This window comes from Tetrao urogallus, assembly GCF_951394365.1.
Source record: "Tetrao urogallus genome assembly, chromosome: 10".
NCBI lineage: Eukaryota > Metazoa > Chordata > Aves > Galliformes > Phasianidae > Tetrao > Tetrao urogallus.
In genome coordinates this window covers 5932410-5959974 of record NC_136823.1, presented here as the reverse complement: position 1 = coordinate 5959974, position 27565 = coordinate 5932410, and the positions used below count along the sequence as shown (strand labels likewise).

Genomic DNA, 27565 nt, shown 5'->3' with positions numbered 1-27565 from the left:
GTCCTTTGTGAATTTCTTACATTAACCTTGGAAACCTCCTGCTCCTAACACACCAAATTTAAGGAAAAAAACTTATTAACCATCACTGCAGTGATAAATTGGTTAAGTCTGTTACAGAGTCCCTAATCATCTGTTCTACCTTAGGATTTTCAGCTCCACTGGTTGCTAGGTCCTTGTCAATAAGCCCCAGATTGTGCAAGTTGAGGATAGAATCAGCAATAATGCGGGCAGTCCTCTTCTGGTAGCCTCCAGATGTCACCATCAAAATTGGGATTCCACGGCTTCTGGCAGCCTTGAACACGACTTCATCTCTCTTCACAATTCCCTGCATGTTAACAACAGTTAGAAAAAACTGAAGTGGTACAACATGGTATTTTAGTTCTAACAGACTTCGTTGCTGGCTTATGGATTTGCAGTACGGGATGCTTAACAAGTAATTCAGCCTTGTATTTTGTATTGGGAACACAGAATTATTTTAAAAGCCTTGTTACAGACATTACATTATAAGCCTTTAAAAAAAAACAAAAACCAAAAAACAACAAAAACAGCAAATCTAAAATCTTTGTCTTAGTTCTAGAGGACACAACAGACAGAAGTTGCTTACTATAAATTCTTATAAGAATTCTTGCCCATGAGATATTAGAAGTAAAAAAAAAAAAAAAAAAGCGTCCACGAGCAAATGGAAAAGAAAACTCAAAAATGTAGCTGAAAAATATTTTGCAAAACCATGAAATATGGATGTTTTTAGTTTGACACAACTCTGTAAAAGAACAATGGGTGCAAACACTAACAAATGAAAATCAAGACAAAAATAAAGAATTATATCGGGAACAGATCCTGCAAAGAAGTAACAGAATTACAGAACGAGCTGTACACCTCTGGGGAGCAATCAGCAGAGGCAGAAAATGCTATCCTAAAGGAGAACTGGAAGCAGTCACTACTCATGGGAGCAGAACTGCCTCAGCAAATCCTCCAAAATCTCTAGTGGGTGCTCTGAGAAAAACAGACACGGGTTTACTCCCAGCTTCTGCATGTTACTGGAAAAGAACACACAAAAACTGAAGATGACTGAAGCCTACTACACTTGCATTTTAGAAACAAGCTAGAGAGAATCCTGCTGCACATCAAACTTTCTGTCTATAGTGGAGGCCCATTTTGAGTACAATTAACACTACAGCAAGACTTCAAAAGAAAAACAGCATCCACAACTGAAAACTGGACTATTTAGCTTTGAAGAGGCCCAATGTCTTCAGTTTTGGCAGTTCCACTAGGCTAGGATTTCCAGCTTGGTGAAACACATTAATCATTCCTAAGCCAACAAGATCAGAGAAAAGAAACCCTGCCCTCAGTTCAGAAACTTTTCTCCATCAGATGTCTGAAACAGCAGTCACACAAAGAAATGGCACACATTGCCTTTCACCTCTTCTTGTAAAGATGGAGGGAAGGAAAAAAGGTGTAATAATTTTAGTGACATTTTATATAAACAGCACCCAACTGGCTACAACAACTCACTGTTCTTAATGATTAAGATATGGCAGAAAAAAAATTGAAAAGGCACATCAGTGTCTTTCATTTATCACTTGATGGCAGTCTCCTCTCCAAACCTCTTCCATTTCTCAGAGGAACTTTTACACAGTCATCAAAGGAAAACCTGGAAATTCCAACCAGTTCCCAAATCTTTTTACCCCAGACTCATTAAGGTATCTGGAGGCAATCAGAAAGCAAGAACACACAGCTTGGTGATGGAGACAATGATGATGAGGAACTGCATCAGAAAGGCAACAGAAACTAACAAGAAACTAGAGCTTTGTGGAAGACTGAGAACTAAAGTGCTGAAAAACAGAACAGACTGAATGATGGCTCCTTTAGGAAGGATTCCAAGAGTTCATAAATCAAGAAAGCATTTTCTTCCTGTATTGAACGGGTAGACAAAGAAAGAGAATCAAACCTGAAAACAGGACAAGGAACTGCCAGGGAAAGAATTATCAAAAAAGAAGAGGAAATGTGAGAGCTATAGAATTTCATATTTTGAGAAAAGCTTATCTGTTATGATATCGAGAAGGTGAAGACCTCTATGCAGCTATACAGGACAAATGAAAATTTAAATCTGAAACTAAGTGAGGGAGAAAAGCTAAACTGAACAAGGAAGTGATAGTGCTATAAGGAAGAACGGAGAAAGTGGATAAAAACTCTTCATTTGTTAAGAATAACAAATAGGCTGCACAAGACTGCTAGATATGGGAGACAACAGAGGAGACTTTTAAAATAGACAGAAGTGCTACAGAGGAAATTAAGGGTTAAGATACATACCAAGCACAAGTGACAAAAACATCAAGTGGATTGTATGAGGGGCAAAGGAAACAGACGGAACTAGACGCAAGAGAATGATCATACAGAGAAAAAACAGTGCAGTGTGATGCATACATCTGTCTGAATGCTATCTGCATGTTCAGTATGGGTATATTTTAGAGAGAAAGTGAATGATATTTAAACAGGCACATGAAGAAACAGTCAGGAAACGAAGAATAAACAAACATACAGTGAGCAATGGATGCAGAGTTATAACGGAAAAATGTTTTGGTTTACTGCGAAGTACATTCCTTACCTCCGCCTCACAAACTGCCACAAGCAATTCACTCTTAGCACCAACTCCAGTATTCGGCAAATAATGAGAATCTCAACGTATTTTAGTGTTATACAAACCTGAGGTGAAATAGCAAGTCCTCCCAAGGGATCGCCATCCAGAATATCAGTTCCAGCGTTGTAAACAATAATGTCAGGTTTCAATTCATTTAATGCTCCTTCCACATGAGTATGCACTTTCTGAAGGTATTCTGTGTCCTCTGTACCCCACTCTAACTCCACCTTCCGTTTTATGGCACCTGAAATGTTTGTGTTATTGAACAAGTAAATGCAGTGTGTTTTCACAAATTCCTCAGTTAAAGAACATTTTTCAAATACTTGTGTTTGTATCAAATGTAAGCACAGTGACCTTGGAAAAATTCCACTGAAGACAGAATTCAATGCAGGGGAAAAAAAATCTCCCTAAATCACAAATGCAAAACGTTGATGAAAAACAACTTATCTACAGGACTATTCACCAACCAGCAAAGAAGAAGAATAACTGTAAGATGTAACCTAAGTAAAGCATAATGAAAAGAGAACACCAAATTGCTACTGCAGAGAAAAAGAAATCCACAATATAAACATCACTAAGAAATTAAGATGCTTTACTTTTATTGCGACACTAGAAATTTAACAGTAAGAGATCATGAATTTACGTGAATTGCTTTACGTATAACAAGATTTAGCTTTGCCCCAAGCATTTTCAATTTAATGTTCTTACCCTGTAATCCTACCAGAAGGAGCAAACATCTATTCTTAATTTAAATCAAATTATTTCAAACATTTATAATAAAGCATTAAAAATAGAAAAGGAGTGTCGGAAAGGTAGTAGAAAGAAATCGAAGGTCATAAAGCCTAGTTTTGTCTGCTTTTAGGCAGTTATGCTCAACTCTAAATCTGATCCAATCAAATTATGTCAGAGCTGTTTCAATATATGACTTCCACCTCAGCATAACCTATGCCTTAACTTAAGGGACTTGGAGCCCTAAATTCTAAGCATGGATTCAGCACACAGTGTGCATGAATAAATCTAATACACGATGATGCTTATTGCCTAGTGAGTGCTGAGTACTGTTTTTTTTAATGCTTTCCTTGTTCAACATCAGTGAAATAAAGGTATGCTTATGCTTCTCCCCCTGCCCAGTCTAACCAATACCCACAGCTTGCATTCAGTGTAGAAATGAAGGAAGGCACTTCATTCTCAAAGCAAAGTGAAACACTACAGAATCAACACTATTCTGACACGTAGCAAAATCATTCAAAGTAGTATGTTCTATGTGAAGTGAAGAAAAGATAACATTGTTGCAAGAAAACTTATCAGTAAATGAAAAAGTTATTAAAAAAAGGCCATTCTTTCACTTTTGGAATACGAACTTCAATTATACTTACGTTTAGCAAATCCATCTCCTGGATAAATAAATCTATTGTACACATCCATGATATATACTCTGTGATCATTCATGAAGTCCCTCTCATGGCCGTTTCCCTGAAGGAAGTTTAGAGTTAGTTCTTTCTAGCACACTCACACAGAACCATAATCTGCAGATTCTAACATAATCAAGACTATTTAAAACTCCCACGACATCCCTTACTTACGGCCTTGAAGGCTATTTTCAGGTATAGAATCTTGTGGGCTTTGACAGTATGAGTCTGAAGACTGCAGGTATTAGAAAAAAAAAAAATCAACATCCTACTATCCCCATGAAGGTAATTACAAGATATTTTTTCTCTTGTATGTGAAATACGAAGTGAAGATTAGAAGATAATTGCTTTTAGCAGCATCACAAATGCAACGTGGCCAAGACTGCAGAACGGGTACATTTTTATACAACTGGAAAGATAACTTCCAATACTTAGAATAGAAGTCTGCTGCAAGGATACTTACATCCTTGTGTAAGAATAAAATATCAGACTGCAGTTTTCCTGATAACTCAAGCCTTGGTGAGATAAGCAGGCACTGGAAACATTACAAACACTAAATACGCAATGTAATAGTTTAACTTTTTAATGTTTAACACCACAAATTCCCTACAAAGATGTGTCAGGTGAAAAGGTAGATGCTCAAAAGAAAACAGATTCTGAATACTTTCTCCTTCTCCCATCTCTGAATAGTATTCTTTTATCTCTCGTGTAGACTTGTTGCAACTAGTACAGTTACCCTTTCACAGTAATCACCAAGATAATTTCATCTAAATCAGTGTATCATAAGGAACCCATTCCCTCACTCTCAGTATATTCATTAGAATGATTTAATTTAAACTAGAAACAGAATTCCAGATATGTCCTCAATACTTCAGAAATATAATTTGTGTTCATTTCGTGATCTTCCCCAGCAAGTACTTAAACTATATTTCTGTTATGACTTCCCCCACTGGAAACAAAACAAGAAAAACAAACACAGAAACAATAGGCTAAAGCTAGTCAATACAAGCAATAACAGGAATAGGATACTACAATACTTCATACTTCTTTAGGCTAAAACATGGCAATGCCTACTTACTTCTTCAGCACATTTGGTCCAAAGAAACATTACTGATATAAATCTAGGAATACAAGAGCCTCTGGGTAAACCATTCTCTTATAAACAGTAAAACTCAAACACACCAAGAACTGGGACACTCACAAGATGAGAATGTCTGCACGCTTAAAAAGCATCTGCTGAGCTAGTACTCCACACACCTCCTACTTCCCAAGGAAAGAAACAATTACAGAAAGGGGCAATTCAGCATGCTGGCTGAGGTCACAGGCATGACAGCTGAATACAAAAATGCATTCCAAGAAATCTTTTAAAAGAAAAAAATGAACAAAAATTTAACACTAAACAAACAAAGAAAAAAACAAAACCAAAGGCATCCACACCTTGATGGAAATACCCAGACAGAACGGGAAACACAAAGCATCTTTTTGCTGCATAAGATATGCCTTTGTTTTTTGGCAATTTTAGGATGCCTTAACTTGCAGAAAAGAGAACTGATAGAAGATGGAACACTACTGCAATGGTTTATCCACAAAAATCTTCAATGCTTTAGATGGGATGCAATTTCAGCACATTAGTGCTTTTCTAAAAATACTATTTCCTTTCTTTTAGGCTTTATTTTGGAAATCTTCCTAAAGATTAGATTTATTTCTCAGCATCCATAGAAATCACTCTACCAGGGAAGAGAGATGCATGATTTACTTCATTAGCTTGAAGTCAATCTTTCTATAATAACACTGAAGGTCAAATTCACCTCCTGAGAAGGCTGCTGCAATGACCATGCAGCTGAACCAGCTGCCATTTCCTTATAAGAGATTTAATTTCTTCTGAGAACCTGAACTACTTTTCAGACTATTCAATTCAAAAATATTTTTATATCTAACCACATGATGGAGCTGCAACTCAGTTTAATTTTATTGAACGAGCTTAACAGCCCATTGGAACATAAAATAATAAAAACAACTAAAATATTATCAGCTTTTACCACCTATGATTAACTTTGGATCCCATGAGTTAGTATTTCATGTTAGTATTACAGAAAGGTGGTCTGTATCACACACTTGTACTTCTAACTAAACGGTACTGAATACAGCAAAATTACTCACCTGGTGAGCATCCAGATCAATAATTGTGGCTTTAGACACCCCTGGTACTCTTTCAAATAGGAACTGGAGGGGTAAACAAACAAACAGTCAGCTAAGAAGTTAGGTGATAGATTAACTGAAGGCTTGAAGCTTGCACAGTGTATTATTGTTTCAGTTTTAACATCATGCATGTCATTTCATTCACCAAATAAAGGGCTGAATTATTTCAAAATTTGTGATTATATAGTAAAAAACCTATATGTATCCATCATATGAAATGCAAAAACCATGCATTTCACAGTCATCTGTGCAAGTATCTACCTACCTGTAGAAGAATTTGGTGAAGAGAGGGAAGACAATTATTTTTACTCATATCCTCTTCCCCCCAGAATGTACCAGGCTCAAAGTAAGATGAAGGACATACCCTACAGCATCACACACTAATTTGCAAAACAGACTTTGCAAATAAGGCTTAAGCTCAATGGCACTGAATAACACAGGAGAGCCCAGGATAAGAAGGGTTGTTGTAGTAGTGCTGGATCTGCATAAGCACAGGTGGCAAGTCTCCACATCCCACTCCAGCCAGGCACAGGACAGGTCCAGCTAGGGATTATAAAGCTGACTGTGGCACTGGTGCTGTCAGAGACAGCAGCAGCAATGACCGTATGTTGGGGCAAAGCAAAGCAAGAGCTGCATAGACCCTGAAATGGTGAGCAGCTTGTTTGCTGAGACATAAATGATAGCACAAGTGAGGCTTAACAGCAGGAAGGGAGAAATACTCCACTGATGGAATCCAGCTCTATAAAACTCACCACAGCAGCGGCTGTATGCATTATAGTCACTTTTTAGGCTAGTAAGAGAATTCATCTGTTACTGCATGTCTGCAAATAAAAAATATGCTTTTCTAATTCTTTGGGTCTTACAACTTTGCAAAATTACTATTTTAAAATATATATCATAAAAAATGTAAAGGTTTTGTGTCAACTGCTATCTGCTATAATTTCTCAATCTGTATCTTAACGATAGAGAAAACACAACGCTGTGGATTGCTTTCTGCAAATTACAGTGTACAGAAATTAGGGTGTTCTGTCATTTAGTGTGCTGCATTAGGTCTTTATGTTTTGATTATTACTGATATTTTATAAATATTCTAGTATACATACTAAAATATACTACTATACTATACATGCACCACAGGGCACTTGATAGAAATAAGCTCTAATTGCAGACAGCCCCTGCTTCAGCCTTTCAACAGCTAAAGAGCACATGTATTCATCCAAATTCAGTGATTATCTTGGACACATTCATATTCTTATTCGTGAATTTGAGCTACTCTGAGGACCGCATAGAGCAGCCTGATTTGAAGAAAAGATTTCTGTCTCTATTTAAGTCTCCATTACGAGCACCAAAACTCACATGGAATTTGCAGGTTCAACTGCAAGACTGGGATAAAATTATCAGTGCAGATACTACAAGACAATCTGCTTTAGCTTGCTTTTTTTTTTTTCCTGCAAGAATATATTAATGCAATTAGAGCAGTTTGCATTTCCATTCATAATTCCAACCCTGTATCTCTTTCCTTCCACTTAACAGGTGCCAATGCACTGCGCTCTATAACATTAAATATCGCATCATTTTCCTATTCCTAGCCATCTCTACAACATTTTATTTTTTCTGATATGAGGTATGTTAGTACTTATGAATTTCTGGAACATTTTTCCATTTGCACAAGTAGTAGAAAATACTCTCAAAATGGTATTTCTTACCTTAATAGCCAGTGTGATATCAGCATATGCACAAAATCCTCCACCTTTGTCACTTGAACAATGATGAAAACCACCTCCTAAGCACAAAAATTTGGATGGGGTAAAAACAAGATACCAGGGAACTCTTATGATCTTTATCTTTAAGCAAACATGTACTTTCTTTATAACAAAAATAGTACTCAGCCCTCCCATAAAATTAAAAACTATACTAACCCAGAAGAGTTTAAGAAACCCACAACAAACATCTAGGCAAGAAATTTAACAACCCTCATTTATACATCAATAAATCACAGGATTTTTTTTAAGATGTGCTTAATTTTTAGTACTGGATTTTTACTTTATAGATAATACTTTAAAATATCATTTGCTACTAAAGGAGAAAAATGATAGCTTTACATTACATGTGTTATACAGCAAGTCTTCCTTCCACTTGGAGCTTATTTAAAACAAAACAAGCTAACTGGAATGTTGCACAAATAACACTATGCAAGATTTATTGCCTTCAGAAATATCCAGAAGTATTTGGAAGATATAATGGGAAAATCTCAGAATTGACGGGCACCAAAAATGACAAACCATTAGTTCAGTAGCTCACTGGTTTTGCATCACTATTTTGACATGAGGAAGGGTGCAGATTTATGTTCTTCATCATTTCTTCAGTCAAGCCTTTTTCAGGAAGAACCGCACAGCCAAAAGCAGACCAACTGGTACAGTCCAGCTGTACAGCACGTCAACCAAGCTCCTGGTCTGGTGTTATGCGTAAGCACGGCTAGCAAGATCTATTCAACTTCTGCGTAATTTGAAGGAATATTTTACTGAAATATTTGCACATACTCTGAACACCTTTTTCCTCACTTCATTCTCACTACTACAATCCACACACAGCGTATAAATATCATATCTTTACCTGGTTATCTCCTTCCTATCAACAAATATTTTATCTAGTTATAAAACTGCAACAAGGATGATAGGATAAGAGAACAAGTACTTAGTTCTCTTTTTTTCCATTTCAAGCTTCTTTTAGTTGAACACAATCCAGTCACTTTATTATAAACAGCATAATACATCGTACTGAATGAAAATAATGACTTTAAAAACACATGAAGTATCATTTAATACAAATTTCCATTTGTACTCACCCACATTGATTGCCCAGCCTCTATCAACAGCAAGTTTTCCTGCCTGAAGGAAATGACAATAAGAACTTGATGAGTGAATGAGGCAGCCACTGAGTGCTGAGTGCTCCCACCCCAAACGCAGCTCTTGGCATTCTAATGCACCCACTGCATTTGCAGATGCTTTACCAACAGAAGTCATTCTGAATCAGATCTCTCAACACAAGCCATACAAAACTATACGCAGTAAAATCAGTAGAAAAAAATATTTGATTTCACATCTGTATTTTACTCTCCTGTAGTTGAGCATATTTTGAACTGGGCTTTGTGGAGATGAACACTGACCCCTAGCAGACAAATGGTAAACTGAAGGTACAAGCATTGGTAGGAATAAAAAGTGAGCAGAAATCTTTCAATACCCTTCCTTCTCATGTAAGAAATAGGAAGAACTTCAGCTCAAAATTCTGAAAATACTGATTAACACAGCTTCAGCTGTGGGTGGGAACAGAAAAATGCCAAGCATTAAGTGTCCTGTTTTGTTTCTTTAAATAATGTAACATGCACGATATAAATATGACCAATTTTTGCTTTCTGACACCAAATGAAATCTGTGCCTGTTACTCCCCTATGAAATCAAATGACATTGAGGAAATGAAATGTACTGACAGTAAAAAAGATACATGGGGCTAAAGCGATAAAATTTAATTGGAAAAAAAGGTTATTCTGACCAGTAGGACTCAAGGAAGTGTTTAACTGCAAGATTCCTTAAAGCCATATTAATAAAAGATGCATTTTAATTTTATTAAAAAAAAAACAAACACACATATATGATTACACATAAATATATGCTATATTTTATATTAATATATTCTATATGTGATAAGATATATAGTACATCATGTCATATATACACATATTTATATTCATGTATTCTATATGTGATAAGATATATAGTACATCATGTCATATATACACATATTTATATTCATGTATTCTATATGTGATAAGATATATAGTACATCATGTCATATACACACATACAATCATACACACGATTTTTAAAAAGCAGCCAATCCTCCGCTGAATTAAATAATAAGCCTGAAATAAAACTCAGCAACAAGAGGTACTTTTCACTTTCTTTCACAGTAACTTATACATCCTCTTACATCTCCAGAATGACAAACCAAAATTCGTATTGGAAACAATAAGATAAATCCATCGTGCTTCCAAAGATGAAGTCAACAAAAGGGGATAGAGAAAAGCAACTTGAGTCCCAATATTTTGTTACACACCTTGGCACCAAGTACATCTAGGAATCACAGACACAGATTGCTCAGTATGTCCTTAATTATACAAAACCCCACTTGGTACTGCCTACAGAAGGCTTATCCCTATTGACAGCATTCCCATATATATGCAAACAGCCAGGAGAAGATATTTTACTACACACAATTCTGGTTACTGCTGATACAACACTTCTTGAGGAGACTCTCATGGCTCTACTGATTTCTTCTGAGATTAAAGAATTTCCAAAAGTAGCATCAAGATACCATAGAAGTGCAAATGGACACCTAACATTTAACTTTGTGATTTCATCCTTTAAGTTAAAATAATTTTGTTTTCCTAAGTAATTCCCATATAAATTATGCTGTTACAAAATGTTACTTAATAAATATACATAGGCATATATTTTTGGCAACTGTGATGCAAATTCTTGTGTAATTTGCATCATGACCATTAAAGCTTTGAAATCTAAGTATATAGCATTATAGCTTCCAGTTTTTTTTTTTTTTTTTTTTTTTTTTTTTTTTTTTTTTTTTTACAGATCCAGCAGTTAGACAGGATGCACATTTAAAGTACTAAAATACTGAAAGAAAATGCCATTTTTCCTGATCAAGACATTGAGCTGTTGTACCATTAAAGATACAAATATAACAGAAAAGCTAAGTATTTCATTCCACTCTTATCTGATCCTAACCAGATTTCTACTATCATTTCACATAGAAAAAAAACAAAGAGGACTCAAACGTAACACTGCCCCAAGTCTGTCTCACATAAGCCCTGTCACGTATTTGGAAAACTTTCATCAAGGCTTTGGGTTGTCTCACATTACTTTCTCAGGTCAGATCCTGACATTCCACATTTTGATAGATAAAAGGCACAGCACCACCTTTTATGCAGTACTCAGAGAAGAGCTCTTCATTTTTTTTTTTTTTATGTCCTTAACAAATTCTTCACACATTCATGAAGGCACATACTTAAAAATAGGAAATCTCAATCCCAGTGTACAGTTAAGTTGCTAAGTACCTATATTACTCTTAACAGAAATGGGAAGTTACCTAGAAGGCTACTTTTGAAAATAATGTCATTTCTTTGTCATACTATTATGGCTTCCCAGTCTTGCTCACTTTAAATATCTAGTGGTTGCAATAAATCATACATTTATATCTGGTACAAACATACTGAGAGGTTTGCCAACCCGCAGAACAATGTCCTTCAATAATTGGCTTCAAATGATAATAAAAGGAGCAATATCTGCTTCTACCCTTTTCACGTGCATCCACTCTAACAGCTTCCTTCAGTAGTAGCTAAAATGTAGCAAAGATCCATTTGTATCATAACACCGAGGATTTCAGATAGGACTTCTTTTTCCATTTATGTAATTGTGACAGTTACCCACAAAAAGATTGGTACTGTTACCACCTTATCACAGACAAGGAATGAATAAAGGGAAGAAAGGGTCCCATTAGTTAGTGGTTCACAAACACGAAGGCATATTTTCCTCAGTAAGTCCCTGGCTACAGCTATTAACTGCTTTCTTTCTACATCTTCAACATCTCTCATGGAAGCTTCTCAGGCAAAACCAGATTGTGTGGTGACTTGCACATCTCTCCTCCTCACAGCACTCATTTAACTGATCAGAAAGCAATCCTGTCAAGGTGAAACAGGCTGTATCTCACTTCAGCTGAGCTGCTTATGCAGCGTACACAATTGAACAAATGAACTAACTTTCATTATTCAAATTAGACACATAGTATTAAAAAACAAACCACATCATCACACTCATCTTTAAGATGAGTGCTTCATACCGAAAGTAACCAAACTACAACCATTTAGTAAATATGTGCTTTATAGTATCTTCTATTCTATTAATTTCACAACTATCCATTCCTAGAAATTGCTTGTATTTGAACAGTTACAAATTGTGCAGTTTTTGCATTTGCCATAATTCCTGTCACCTCTCGTTCCCTGCACAGGCTGCCCCTTACTACTCCTTTTGCTTCTGCAAATTACAGACAACAAAAATCAGGTTCATCCTTCATCTCTTTATTTGCTAAGTGCCAGACTTTGCTCATGTTTAGGACTGTACACTAACTTGCTTTCCTCAACAGAGCTTTGGGGTTTGAGGCTTTAAGTTACAAACAGCATTACAACTCACAGGTCTGTATAAATACATCACAGCAAATCAAGAACTCCTTACCATTATTGTTCCTCCTGTCTGGGTTCGCAGAGGTTTCAAAACTTTTCTCTGAACAAGGAAGTTGGGAAGAAAGAGGACTGGTGGAATTTCTGTGATCGTAGCCACAACGAATGACCACTAGGAGGGGGAAAAAAAGTTGCAATTAATGTAGCCTGTCTTAATGATGTCCTTTAGATGTCTCATCAATTACTACTCACTGAGAAGGAACCCATAAGGCCTTAGCAAGATTTTTGGTTTGCCTTTTTTTTTTTCTCCTCAAATGAAGGTGACCACAACAACGTCTATTGGCAACCTCCAAATAGTTTCCTCCTGTTACACTGTTAACAACTGAAAACTTCAATTAATCACCACCACTATTTTTCTCCATACTTTAATATCCAACGGTACCAAATCAAGAATTTTTCAGTCAGGCAGTATTTAAGAAAAAAAAAAAAATAAATCTGTTCCTGGGGTTGGGAAAAGAATCACCAAATGTCTTTCAGCAGAATTAATAGCAACCTACAGTTAATATCTAAAGTACTTCTCACGTCAATTCAATAGAATATACCAAGGAGAAAGGAAAACAATCAAAACCAAACCACTTGGCTAAGATATTTGAATACTTACACGCACACAGTGCAAATTTTTGCATGGAGAATCAATTAAAGTTTGTTAAGCATATGAAACACTTCTAAAACATGTTTTGAGGAAACATTTTGTTAAAAAGTCGTATCATCAAGAACGTGACTTGAAGGTTACAACAAATATTTGCAGTATGTAAATGCTTTCGATGGAAAAATGCCAACAAACAAAAGATTACTTCAGAGAACTAATGACATTGCTACCAGGGATGAAATTTCTAAATATACTTCACAGCCAAAGTCACAAGCAAGTTTGTACCTTTTCAATCAATACTAAGACATTCAAGTCCTGAGAATTGGAAGTTTCAAAGCCTGTACAAATATTTCATATGGATCCTGTTTTCTTCAACATTAACAAATATAAGCAGATCACATTCTGCAGGCTAGCTGCTGGTCAGCAAAGACAAGATACACAACTGGCCAATTTTGATGAAAAACAATTAAATGCCAACATCAGGGTATTCTGGTACTCAGTATGTTACTGTGACTTCATAGATATCACTCTAACTGGTGAGTACTATTTGTGTTTTGGTTTTGAGGAGGCACTGGCATTAGCATCATGTGCACAGGCACTGCTTTCAACAATTCATTATTGTATTACTATAAGTCAACATACAAATACATTTATTGTTATTCACTAATTATAGCATCTGCTCTCAGTCACTAAGAAGGCACTTTATTTTCTAATAACTTGAAAAAATCCTTCTGCAAGATATTTTAGCTTTAAAATAAGCACAATGTAGCAAACTAGATTAAATCTCAGCATTCTGCAATGGAATTGCAAGGGATTACAATTGCATAAAGTATGTTTTTCTCATATCAAATGACAAGCTTGCCATAAAATTTAAACACTTAAACACTCAATCTTAAAACAAACAAATAATAATAATCCCAGTGGGAAGAAGCAGGAATAATAAGGACTCAAATCGACAAGTATTTTCCTGCAGGTTTTCAAGTGATTGCAAGCAATCCATACATAGTGCAAGTGAGCAAGAAGTAAAGCTTCTCATTCAAAGTTAAGGATATTTACAAGAACAGCTTCCAGTCCAAAGACATTCACTGTCTGGGATTTAGTCTTTGGCCATAAGGAAAATGTTGGGATTCAAGAATACAGCTGTTGACATTGATGGTTCTCAAAACAAACCACACTGCAGAATTGAAGAAATATATTGCCTCAAACCGTGGGCATTCTTGCTTGTTTCTTCATCTTGCTAATTTTGCTTTCCAACATTATCCAGAATAAATTCTCAGAACAGTTATATATACACTTGGAAAGGGACTTGAAAGAAATTGGTTTTCAATAATTGTGCATCTTATGTCATAAAAATTAGGAATGATTTTGAACAGATAAGGACATCAATTTTGCTTTCCGTGCTGTCAGTTACCTGCAATAATGTAAATTTTCACACTAGTGATTATTAGCTTCCTTTGATACAGAACCAACTCTTCAAACATTAATTTTAAAAATCACTCCTTTTTGCTTTCAAATCGTACATATTATAGAAGAATAGGAGATGCTGTTTCTTTTGGTAGATATTTGCTCTCACTTAGCCATCAGTTTACCGATTCCCTACTAATGTTCTAGTAAATATGTAACTATACAACCAATTAAAACTGGGCCTGCATTCAGGAAGAAGTAAAAACCACACAAACACTATTCAATGTTACTTCATTTACTCTTCTCAACTACCAACTCAGTTTAACTTATTTTCTTTATTTTTTAATTATTAGTGATTATTTTCTTTCCTGTGCTTCAGATAAGCAGTTCTATGTACAGATTTAGGACTCAAAAATCATTCATTTTTCTTAAAAGAAGTCAGGTTAACCCTTCACTGCTATATTTTCCTTCAACTCGTCCTTCTCCCAAAATAAGTACTAAGTCAGCATCACTCAGCCAAACCTTATGTAATAGCCTAAGTGAAATGTAATATACCCCAAATCTAAACAAATTTAAGAGTTTTTAACTGTCCCTGTTTAAACTCAGATTCCATATTTTACAATAAGGTTCTACAAGAATATCCCTCTAAATGTTTAATTAGCATCAATGTGTACTCCCTAACTCTAAAATCCTCCATTCTTAAGAATGATAAAGAAACTTCCAAGTTGGAATATGTGGCATTAACTATTCAAGCACTAAAAATTAGCATGCAAATTACTAGGAAGATAAAGCTAAAATAGTTGTTTTATGTTGATCATTCTGGACAAAAAACCCACACACAACCAAAATGCATTGCCTTTCATGTTACACATTCACTGCATCCCAGTAATTCAAAACAACCAATAACACGCCATTAAAAGCATTGTTCTGTAAAACTTTCAAAACAAAACTTAAAACTATGTTTGAATCTTTCCTAAGTTTGTGGAGCAGCTCTCAGTTTCATGGGAGAATTCACAGATCCAACACCAAGCACCTAACAAGACTTTAATTCAGAAGCTTGCTGGGGACAATATTGTTTGTGTCACCTTTAAAGGAAGTATGATAGTAGTAAGTAGGAAGTAAGGATAAAGGAAGTATGTTTTAAACTTGGATCAACGAAACCAAAAAGACTAAGAAGCTTGCTATTTATACAAAAGTTGCCAGGTCGATGTATGAACACACCATTATTATTAGTAATCAGATACTGCACTGGTGATAACTGCACTGGGAAAACCTTACGGTGTCCAGGGGCTACTCCAAAGAAAGGCAAGCTGCCAAACCTCACCGTTTTTGTGCATCACTCTCCCAACTGAAGAGTTAGATGTTGAAAAGAAACAACTCACTGTACACCAAATGTTACTTTCTCCTTTTAAGAGGCCTAATTGTTGTTTTAGCTGCAAAGAACGCTCTACTGAGTCTGCAGATCAGTGGACATACCTGTCAAATACTGCTCCCTCTAACCAAGCCCTCCTGTACAGTGTTTTATCCAAACATATTCAGCTACCAGCTACCATTATGTTCAAAACAACACAGGCTGAACTGTTTTACAAGGCTGCCTCTACAGCTTCCATTCCCGAGCACACTGCCAGCACCACCAGGTGACAAACAGACATGCACCTCTTGTCCCAAAGCAGATTCACTCAGATGACAGGGTGAGAGTCAAAGCACACAAGCACTTGAGCACTAGAAAACACTCACTGTGATCAGAAGGTCAGAGCCCAGCAGGCTCATGCAAAATCTTTTCTGAAGGATTGATGTACTTCTTCAAAAAGTGACACACTTGTCCTTGATGTTACATATTGATCTTGTACAAAACCAAACTTCCAAACAATTTTATTTGCTCTTGATTTGTTTTACAAAGCATATCCACTTTTCTCTACGTGTAAATATTCACAATTCTAATAAAATGATTTTTTCTTAAAAATACCTACATCATTTGCAAATACTTAAAAGCAGATTAAAATATGTGAGTTTGCTTGACTGATCACCTGCTTCAGATCTGTTCCAGAAAAACACGTCTTGCATTTGGCTGACAACAAACACTGTCCATGTCATTTGCATTTCAGCATTCAGTCACATCCTAAAACTCCTGATAGATCAAGAAGTTTCAAGTACAAGACCTACAAGGTCTGAAGACAGGTTTAACCTCATTGCCTAATCCCTTCCACAATCTCAGGACACTGATATACGTTAAATCCATTATTTTACCTAGCACTGGAACAAGAGGATGAGCAGGGAAGTACAACAAGCTGATTATCTAAAGTCTCATCACTACCTTATGGACCTAGGTTCATGAAATAGTATTGAGGGAGAAGTAACCTCAATTCAAAATACCACATTTTGTTCTAAGGATTGTTCATGTTATCTTAAGCAGGCAACCAGATACACTCTTTCTCCTAAGGCAGAACTGACTGACAGTATTCTCTGATCTACTTTGCACTTAACATTTTGTTTCTCTACAATCAACTCTCAGCCCACTCCTAGGACAGCTTCTTCAGCTGCAACTGAGATATCACACACCATCCCCCCCTTGCAAGTGTTTCATGTTGAAATTTTAAATGAGGAGTACTCCAATGATTCATTATTTTAAGAGGCCCAGATGCTCCCAAAATGCAAGCATCTTTGTAATCTTCAGAAGTGCTAACATGAAATTGTATCATTTTATTGGTAAATCTGTATTTGTCAGTATTAAAAAAAATAGAACAGTGAACTTTACGCACAGCAGCAAACAGGGAACCCTGGGCCATTTCACGTAAACAAAAAATAATGTTGCTAGATAAGTGAACACTTTGCTGCTTAGTAGGAGTTCGTTGACAAGACCAATATGCTATCTTCTAATTGCTACAGCTGTAGGAACTATGGTCTCAAATAAAGGGGAACAAGCGAGATAGAATTAAGATCATCTGAAAGTACAAGACAGCATTGGTTTTGAACCCCAGGAAACAAGTTATCAGCCAATTTTCAGTGAAGAGATCCTACAGGTACTAAAAACACTATGTATTTCAAACTGAGCTACGCACATTACACTGCTTCAAAGAGGTGACTCAGTAAAAAGAGGTGGGTGGTTCATTGAAATTAAAAGCTCAATATCAAGAATAGCAGCAATAAGATCAAATCTAATGATGTATGAAATTACAAGTAACTTCATAGCTATGAATGAAGAGGCCTAAGTGAACACTGCAAAGGAATAAAGCAAAAAAAGTCAGACAAATCAAAGAACACAGAAAAAAAACCATCAACATTTCAGAAATAACAATACAAGTGATTTTACACCGTAGGCAGGCAAAGATGACTCAAAGTAACTTATTCTGAATAACAAAATGTAAGATTATTTTTGTAGCAATTGGACAGATCAACACAATGGGAAAGGCATTACAACAGACACGTGATGATGGAAGGACCAGCATGATAGAAAGGTACTATAAAGGAAGGGAAGAAGATTGCTCACCTGTATCAGAAGATTCCAGGTTCACAGGGGAAAGCTCCACCAAGGAGGGATCTCCAGGAAGAGATCCTTCCCCAGTTGGGGTCAGCCTTTCTATGAGGTCTAAGAGAGGTGCAGCCAGGCTCCACCCCTTCCTGTCACAGCTGAATTGCCTTCACCTGCGCTCCCAGGGCTGACCGGCTCCTTTCCCCAGGTACTCAATCAGTGGTGTAGGCCAGGACTCAACAGTTCTCAGACAATTTTTACAACAAATCTCTTCCCTTCAAGTAGAGAGCTGCCAAATAAAAGCAATCTTAACTGGTACTACTTGATTCCTTTTATGGATGACTGTATTTTCAAAACTGAAGATCTCTTATGTTTTAGAGTTGAAGCATTCATTTGTTAAACTTGCATTTATATAGAAACAGCCAATGAATGCTCTTTGTTCTTTGTGAATATACAATCCTGTACGAGCTGCTACTGCAAATGTTCTTACACACACAGCATACAAGATTATGCCCTTTGTTGACCTTTCAACTCTCTCTGTACTCCACTGATACAGGCAGTCTTTAGGTACAACTCCATTTCTTTCTTCCCTACCCCTCCGGCTGATGATAGAATTCCTGCATGGATGCTCTTCTAAGATTATATAAGCTTCAAATCCATACAGCAAACTTTACATTAAAGAAAAAATATTGCATAACAATCAATTTCAGGGTTCTTCTACACATTTTCAATTTCAGAACCATACTTCATTAGACTAAAACAAAACACATTTAAGACCAAACCTTGGCAGCAAGGAAAATATTATTTATTATTATTTATTATATTATTTATCTCAAACATTATTATTTTCCTTATGTTCATTAAACTTCACTGAAACATGGCTATGTAAGATGGTAGACTCTCTCTCCCATCCCTCTCCTACACTTTGGCTTGTCTAATACTTTCATTATTCTCTCTCAGTATTCACAATGACAACGCTGAATTCAAAATTTGTCACTGCTCTGTAAAAGTTCATTGTGTATTGAATCAAGTGGGCTATCTGCTGCACTTGGTACTAATTCTAGACACTTTGTTTGAAAAGCACATTAGTTTAAGTACACACCTTCAACTTATTAAGGTAGCGCCTTGTGTGAACAACCAAAAGATCTTCATCCGTAGCCTCCCGTGCTTGCACAATCAAGTCATCTCCAATTAGTTTTTCTTCTGAAACAACAGGAGAAAAATTGTAACTGTCATTGTATGCCATATAGCATTCCCATATTCCACCTGGTCAAAGAAACTGCTTTGAGCTTAATGCCTACATCTGTTACGGAAATCACTGCAACCATTGTTGCTTACTCAGTGTTTGCAAGTTTTGCAAATACATACTCTCTACACAAGCTCTTAAAGAGAAGTTATCAATTTTTTTTCAGATAGTTTTCATAGTGTATTCATGGTAACCTCATATTTCAACTAAAAGAAAAAATAGGTATCAACTGAGGATGGACAGGCAAGAAAACTTACAAGGCTCCTTATAGTCTAAGATTTGATATGCTTGGGAACTCTCAGTGTTCATACCATCAAATATTCCTTTAATATGGTTTTTTTTGTAAATCTAGTTGATAATAGTATCAAAGCTCTAAATTAAAATGGTACACACAAAATCAAGACTAAAAACAACTCAATTACTTGGATGTTTATGGATCTGAACACTTACTGTTAATTCTGATATTTCTGTCACATCCTTACTTCATTTAATTTCAAGAAATACCAATGAACAGCCATTAATAATTCTTTCCTTCAGAGAGCAAGAGACAGTTCATTTTAAAACTGCTTTTAAAGGAGTAACTCACAAAGTATCACTCCAAGATTTCTGTATGCCAACAGCGTGAATGTTTATATCTGGATATACTTGCCAGAAAGTTCCAGTCTGTGTTGACTAAAAAAGTCAAGTAGTGAAGAAAAACAACGTTGCTTTGCATAGGATCACTACAAATAACAAATACCAGGCACCAACGCTGATTTTCCCAGACAAGTTTTAATACTTAATTGCTGCAGGGCTGCAGATTTCCAAGATCAGACCTTTTCTTCAATTTTAAACTTGGCGGAAGGGAAGAACTCAAATGGAAAAGATTTTGTTCTTAGTGTTATATGAGCACAGCACCTGCAATAATATTTATTTTGGCAAGCTTACATTTCCCTGGACTGCACTTGAGAAGCATTTCATTCACTCATGTCAGACATAAAGCCAACATGCTAACAGCTCCATTCTTGAAGAAAGTAAGCGTATGAGGATTTTCACTGGTGATTTTTCTAGAAGATAATAGGAAACAGCACAGATCAGGTGTTCCCAGGAGTTGCTACAGAGCCAGAGAAAAACAGGAATGTCATAAGGTACCCTGTGGCTTTTCTCTTTTATAGTGAAAAGAGGGTGAAATATTTGGGAAAACTGGTTTTCTGTGAAAGACAAGAGCGAGGAGTAGACATTTCACACAGAAAAGAACTGGGGAAAAAAAAAAGACTACACAGGAAAGGAGAAAAGAAAGGCAAAGGTTCTGAATAAGAAAATAGTCATGAAATCCAAGACTCTGATAGTAAAGATCATTAGAGGTCAGATCCAAAACACTGCTAATAAATAGTGTTTTAAGTCATGTAACCCAGTTAAATGAATACAAGGGAGCCTAAAGTAGGAAGGGCAACATTTTACTGAGAAAGATCATCAGCTGAAGAAGTCATTAGGTCCACATGAGCAGCAAAGGCCTGCCTCTTGGACAGCCTTTGTTTTGGCAAGGGTTTGTTTGTTTGTTTGTTTGTTTTCCCCCTTCCAACTTAATGAGAAAACTCAAGTTTCAGATAAAGGCTTTAAAGGCTCTGACCCTAATCTTAGTCCTTACACTTGCATTTCCTTTAGGTATTTGTCTACATTTTTAAAGTTATTTAAGAAGCAATAATGAGCATCAGCACAAAGTTCTTCTTGCCACCAGCGGGATTTCAAAGCTCCCCCAGAGATATTATCAAAGTAGTATCATGAGGTTGACAAAGATTTAGATAGGTTGCACTGGTATTTCACACTGAAGAGTGCCATTTGCCAGCAGACTGCCTGCACTCTCATGAGCAACTACATTACAGCCTGCAGCAAGGCAGTCATCAACTGCCTGGTTTCCTAAGCCAGACAGACTGTCTCCTTCCTTATTACACCACATGTAAAAGCAATGGAAGCACGTTGGCTACAGAAAAGTGTACATGGTACTTCCAAAATGCACTGTAAGCTTGCAGTTAATGCAGGAGGGATTTTCCGCTTGTTGCCAGAAACCTGAAGTCTGCATTTCATTTCAGATCCAGGCATAGTCCTCAAAAAGAAAGAAGAAACTGGAATTGCAAACAGCATCTTCAAGAAAAAACTTAACGGAAATATTCTCACACATTTGTACATACACTGCAAGAAAAGGCAAAATCATCACAACTCTGTTGAACATCAAAACACAGCACTGTGCTATGCACATACGGCACCTGACTCAGGCTATGCTTCAAGTCAAGACCCTGGTGCCCACTTCAGAGGTGAAAATAGTTCTCATCCTACACGCACCCTTCTTGAAAAGGTCAAACAATAAAATTCTGCACAGTTCACACTTGTCTTCAAACCCCAAAGCCTAGAAATATTTTAAGACTGTCTAACACACTGCTATGCTCATGTTTCTCCTTAATCCTTTTTACTCAGCCTTGTAAAGCTCTAGGCCAGAGTGAAATTCACCAAGCTGGTTACTCTGACTAGCATTATTCATGCCACTGAGAAGAGCAAGTTGTTTAATGAGCTTGAATTTTCAATCACATTTCACGAGTTTCACCCTGCACAGGCACCATGACTGAGATAATTCTGAGCTTTGTTCAGTGGAGCGAGCAAGAACCGACATTTCCAAAGGACTGTGAAATAAACCTTTGTATTAAAAAGCCCTGGTGTAGGAGGCTTGCTCTAACAATTTCATGTTTAATGTGCAACATCTTCAAAAAAGTACAATACAGCATTCAACCCACCTCACAAATTCTGCCATCAATTTAACTTCTTTAGATTTAAGTCTGCAACTATTTAAGCATATTAAAGCACTTCAATGATTAAAGTGCATAGCTAAGATCTATACGAGGAGCAATAATGACATACAGTCATTATTACACTGGCAGTTATTAGCACAAGTCTGCATTAATAACACTGGTTCATTCAAATGTTGGTTTAAGTGGTTTGTTTGTTTGGTTTTTTTTTGTTGTTTTTTACCTTTCAAGAAGTTGATTACTTTTCCCCATTTCCCTGCATCAAATGGATGTAGTTTCTCCAGTCCCATGAAGGTGATGTTGTAGTCTGGAGAATACACGATAGGCCAGCAAGTTGGTGGAACACCTTCATATAACTCAGTTCTGTGAGGCCTTGAAAAGCAAAAGCCAAACTAATTACCATTTTTAGCCAATTGCTTATGCACCTGAAGATTTTTCACTGAATTCCCAAGCTACAAGTTCTTAGCAATCACAGCTTAACATCAGGAATAGCTCCTGAGGATGCCATTCCCCATAGTTACAGATAGGAGCACCTGTTCACTGCTTTGCGGTTCTTTATACACAACTCACTTCCCAGCAGTACAGTCAAAACACTCAAAAAAAAAAAAAAAAACAAAAACCAAACAGCGAGGAAAAAGAGAGAAAGAGAGAAAGAGAAAAAGAGAGGGAAAGGACTAAAGAATGTACTGCCTGTGAATTATGCATACATAGTTCACTGCCGACATGAATTAATGGAAACATTTGCTTCTCTCTGACAGCCTTCCATGTTCATCACGCTCTGCCTTACAACGTAACTTCAACCAGAGACGTTTCCAGGCTCATGTGCAAACACAGCGAGCTTTCAGACAGGACACACGCGCAGTCAGGCCCGGTGCTCTCACCCCAACAGCTCCCTGCCGCACAGCGTTCACCTGAGAGAGAAACGGCCCGGACTGCAGGAGCCGCCAGGTGCCGGCTCGCGGCTCCGCCCCTCCCGCCGCCAGGCCCCAAAGCCGAGCAGGCCTCCGTCAGGCCCACGCGCGGCCCACCCCTCAGAGTCGCCCGCCGCCGGCACAGCCCTGCCAGGGCGCCGGGTTCGGCCCGCCCGCAGCCCCCGCCCGTACTCACATCCCCGCGCCGGGCAGGGGCGCGCCACGAGGCCGCGCAGGGGAAGGGTCGCCCCGCGGCCCGGCACAGCCAGCCCCGGGGCCCGCCCGCCGCGGGCGGAGACAAAGAGGAGCCGGGCCCGGGAGGGCGGGGCAGAGGGCGGCTTCGGGGCGGCGGGAGACCGGGCTGGCGCGCTGGGCCTTCCCTTCTGCCTTAACGTGCAGACTGTATTTCTTATGCAATTGTACGGCTACATCAGCGGCACCGTCACGAGAAACTGCCCATCCATAGCGGCAGTATCCGTCAAGCAGCACACAAAGCACAGCAGCGCTCAGGAGGCACACGGCGCCTGTGTGAAAGCTGCAGACAAATATCTCGCCTTTCTAAATCTGCCTGCCAGCTTCGGCTGGCCTTCATTTTGATGGATGCCTGCCTGTCACCTCAGCACTTATGAGCAGCAGGAGACCGTCATCCCAACAAAACATTCCATCCCTTTGACATTATCTTTTAATTAACATACTTCGTTCCAGCCCTTTGTGCGTGTGCCTCAATGTCATTTCGGCATACCTTTTACTCTTTGTCCCTAACCAGCTAATGCTGGATGCTCAATTAGAGTTCTAGCGTCATCTGGTTCATTAGCTCCAAATACGTTATTTCATTTTCATTTAACTCCTAAACTTAAATTAAAAAACACATTTGCAGACTGGTTTCCTCACTTGTTGGTGTGGCAAATTGTTGTTCAGGTGCATTCTGCCATTTGGCAGTCACATCCAAACTTTGACACCCATACTTCTCAAAATGGAACGTTGATTCAACCATTAATTTTTCACCCAAACAACATCAAATGAAAGAACCTTCTCTTCGTTGGCTCGTGGTGGCATTTGTTGCTCTCATTTTCCTCCTGTGCCCCAGCAGTTAGACAATTCTCACCTGCAGAGCGACCACAGTAAGCTCCTCAAAGAGCTCCCTTTTCTCTCTTCAGCAGTGGCACAGACATGCTTGCTCTCTTGGAGACACCTTATGGAATTGCTCTGAATGTTCAGAACAACCCTTCACTCTACCTGCAGGATGATTATTTTTGCCATCTACCTGTAACACGCACCTGTTTTGTGCAGGACGCATGATTTAAAATATTCTAAATTAGAAAATACTCCTTACAGTTTCTCTGCATTACTGCATGTATTTGAGCATTCAGCAGTTGTTACTGTCAATACTGCAGCAATATTGGCAGCAGCAGAACTGCAGCCGTGGACACAACACCCTGCAAGCCCTCCATGGGCACAGCCCTCATTCCAGAGAATGAACCATCCAGCTGTGAAAACAGCTACACTTCATTACTGAAATGAGTGCTGCCACTGTCACTTAAACTAGTAGCAGTTTTTAAACAGTCATACCAGGCATAATATTATTGTTCAGTCTCATCATAAACCTCCTTATGAATTAGCCCCAAAATACACACAGAAATGATCACTCTGGATTTTGGACACGCGTGGAGATCCAGCACTCTACCAGCAGAATTTTCAAGACGAGTGGATTATGAAACATTATGGCATTGTAAAAAACAAATAAACAAAATAGAGCATAGTAAATGATTACATTTTCAGTTCACTCTCAAAAAGTTTCTCATGGAGTTCAAATGTTGGGAATTTTGTTTGTCTGTTTGTTTTTGTTTTTTTTTTTTAATGTTGCAATGTTCAAAACAAAGTAAAATTTTAGAAGTCAGCCAATCTTTAAATTGTTTGAAATATGCATAGGTGAAACGCTTTGATCTAAAAAAAAATCACAATCAAACAAGAACCTTTTAAGTTCATATACATTCACAAAACGTACTGAATAGCTGATTCCATACTTCCTGGTGAAAGATATTTCCTTTAAAAGTTCCCCTGAGTTGTAACCTTCAGTTCTCAGGTTACAAAAGCAAGGCAACAAACAGAAGTCAGTAGAAACTCTGAGGATATGACTGAAATCTCCCAGAATAAAAGCACGTAACTAAAAAATAGTTACAGATTACACAGACATGCAGGCTTCTCTAATTTCATTTTTCAATCCTTCAAAAATTAGGACCCAAATGCATTATAAAAGTGAGAAAATTAAATACAGCCCAGCTTATACAGTGTATTGATGTTATTTTCAGACTGATAGCTCTATTTTTGCAAGACAAAGGAAAAGTTTTACCCCTGCTCAGTTCTACTTCTGTAGACACAAAGTACAACTCGAATGGTTTTGACAATATTATGGATAACATTGGTGTCCTGTGGTAAGGGAGTTTATTAATTACTGCATACTCGAAAGCACAGACATATCATTGTTATAATAAATAACCAGCAACTTATTAACTCAAGGTTGGCCTGTTTAGTTTGCTCTTTGTCATCCAGGAGATCATTCATTTCATGTTAAAAACCATCAAAAACACCTTTGGGAAGGGAAGAGTTCAAAGGGAAAAACTTCATAATGTGGCTTCAGATTGAAATTTTTTTATTTTTATTTTTCCCCCCCTCAGATAACAACCCTGGTCTTCCCAGGAACTCTCTTCTATTGATGTGATTGGCCTCTTTGAAGGGATCCCCTTGTGCAGATTCATTTAAAGCAGGGTACTGGAGTCCAACTTACTAGCAAAGCCTTACTTTGGGAAATAGAAAGATGTGTCTGAATAGTGTCCTGTAGGAAAGAGACTGCCTGGTCAGGCCACCAGTATCTGTATTGGTTTATTACATCTGCCCATGTAATGTGATGCATATTTAGGAGAATGAGGAAAATTGGCAAATGATCTCCTTTTGGATGTGACAGCAAAAACCCTTCATTAGTTTCTCAACCTCAGGCAGAACAGAAATTGACTTTAGTTACAATGTTTCATTTTGGCGAAATGACTAATATTGACGAATGGTAAAACGCAATGATTTTTTCCAGATTAAAAAACAATGAAGTTAGAGACAAGAGTGACAGCAAAACCATGATAATGTGAGACTTGGGTCTGCAGATCCAGTTATCCATAATCTGCATGTGATTAATCCTTTGGGTCATTTGCAATTTACTGCACCTTACAGCACTATTTTAGCCTCCTACAAACTATCCTGTTACTGACTGCAACGTTCAGAGTTGGAATAACGCAAGAGATGGAATAATCCCAGTCGGTTTGACCAGGGCCAGACTCATAGGTGTCCCCCTCCTCTACATGGAGGCATCTTGCCACCTCCAACATCTCTCCCCCATTTCTCGTCATGGCAATGTGAGCTCTGTTGAGGGAAAAAAAAAAGAAAAGCAATGTGCCAATCTTCAGTGACTGCTTCAGCTTCAATGCTTAAAAAAAGCATCTGTTCTTTTAGGGGCAAGACACCCTCCAGACAGAAATACGAGACATCATAAATAATACACTGTCAACTATTTTGAGTTTAAGCTTTTGAAACAGGTAGTATAAAAAATAATAATAATAATAATAATAATAAAAAAAGGTGTACTACAGATAGGATGAAATGGTTGGAGAGAAACAAAAAGAAATGGGAGATTTATTCTCACTGGAACTTTTTTGTTTTTAATAGATATTTGTTAATTAAAATTTCTGAGAAACTCATCTAATGTTTTCCAATGTTGAGAACCTGTGCTTCTTTAATCTCTTTGATCCCGAGGGCTTTGATCTGCCATGTGATGACATGACTGAGATCAGACATTTACTTTCACAGTATGCAGAAAATGTGGAATTATTGATTCCGATAATCCAGCAGAGCAGAAAAAGGCCTGTGCTTTTTATAGCTCAGAAACTGATACAGTTCTCTTCCCTCACTGTGGTACTGAACAGCTGGAAATGCAAGGCCTGAAAGCTCCTTAAAGACAACATTATTCTTCTCACATTCTTATCTTTGCTGTTTGAGTCCTTCTCCCTTGCTGAATTACATCTAACTGAAATCCTCTGGTTTTAAAACAATAGAGTATGATACCACTAGCCACCACTTCATGCCTTCAGAATCATATCTTCATGATGAGAGACACAGGCTATTACAATAGAATTCAGACGATACAAATCCCAGCAAAGATTTGTTCCAAGAAGTCCTTAAATTGCATTTTCAAATTCACGGGAGTGACTCAGCTTAGAGCCTTAAACCAACCACTGAAAGAAGCCTGAGGCTTAAGTCACTTTCATGCAGTGTAAACATCGACAAGTCAGTACCAAAATGGAGAAAGCTGTATTGAGTACAGTGAGGTGCTCTCTAAAGCAACAAAAGTTTTCAAAGAAGAGATCATAGGCCCCTTGAGAGGTGCAGCAAGCTACTTCACAGGGTGGGCAGGAACACAGAGGAAAAACATGGTGAAGTTAATAACACATTGTCTGTTGTCTCTGAATAATAATTAACATGGTCCACTATCCACTTTAGTTGATATTTTTTCTGTACCAGTTTTTAAATGCTTTGATAACATGATTGATATCTAGTCACTGTATAATGTATAA

General features: G+C 37.5%; 1 protein-coding gene across 1 annotated transcript; it reads right to left on the bottom strand.

The window, feature by feature from the left end:
* Window positions 1–82: 82 nt before the first annotated feature.
* Window positions 83–22763, bottom strand: HDAC11 (histone deacetylase 11; the record flags this gene model as incomplete). The annotated part of the gene is made up of 10 exons (XM_079540526.1): window positions 83–325; window positions 2704–2882; window positions 4015–4111; window positions 6208–6270; window positions 7953–8029; window positions 9092–9134; window positions 12549–12665; window positions 19118–19218; window positions 22262–22410; window positions 22726–22763. The coding sequence occupies 10 exons, from the start codon at window positions 22761–22763 to the stop codon at window positions 83–85; spliced, it is 1107 nt and encodes a 368-aa protein (XP_079396652.1).
* Window positions 22764–27565: the final 4802 nt, after the last annotated feature.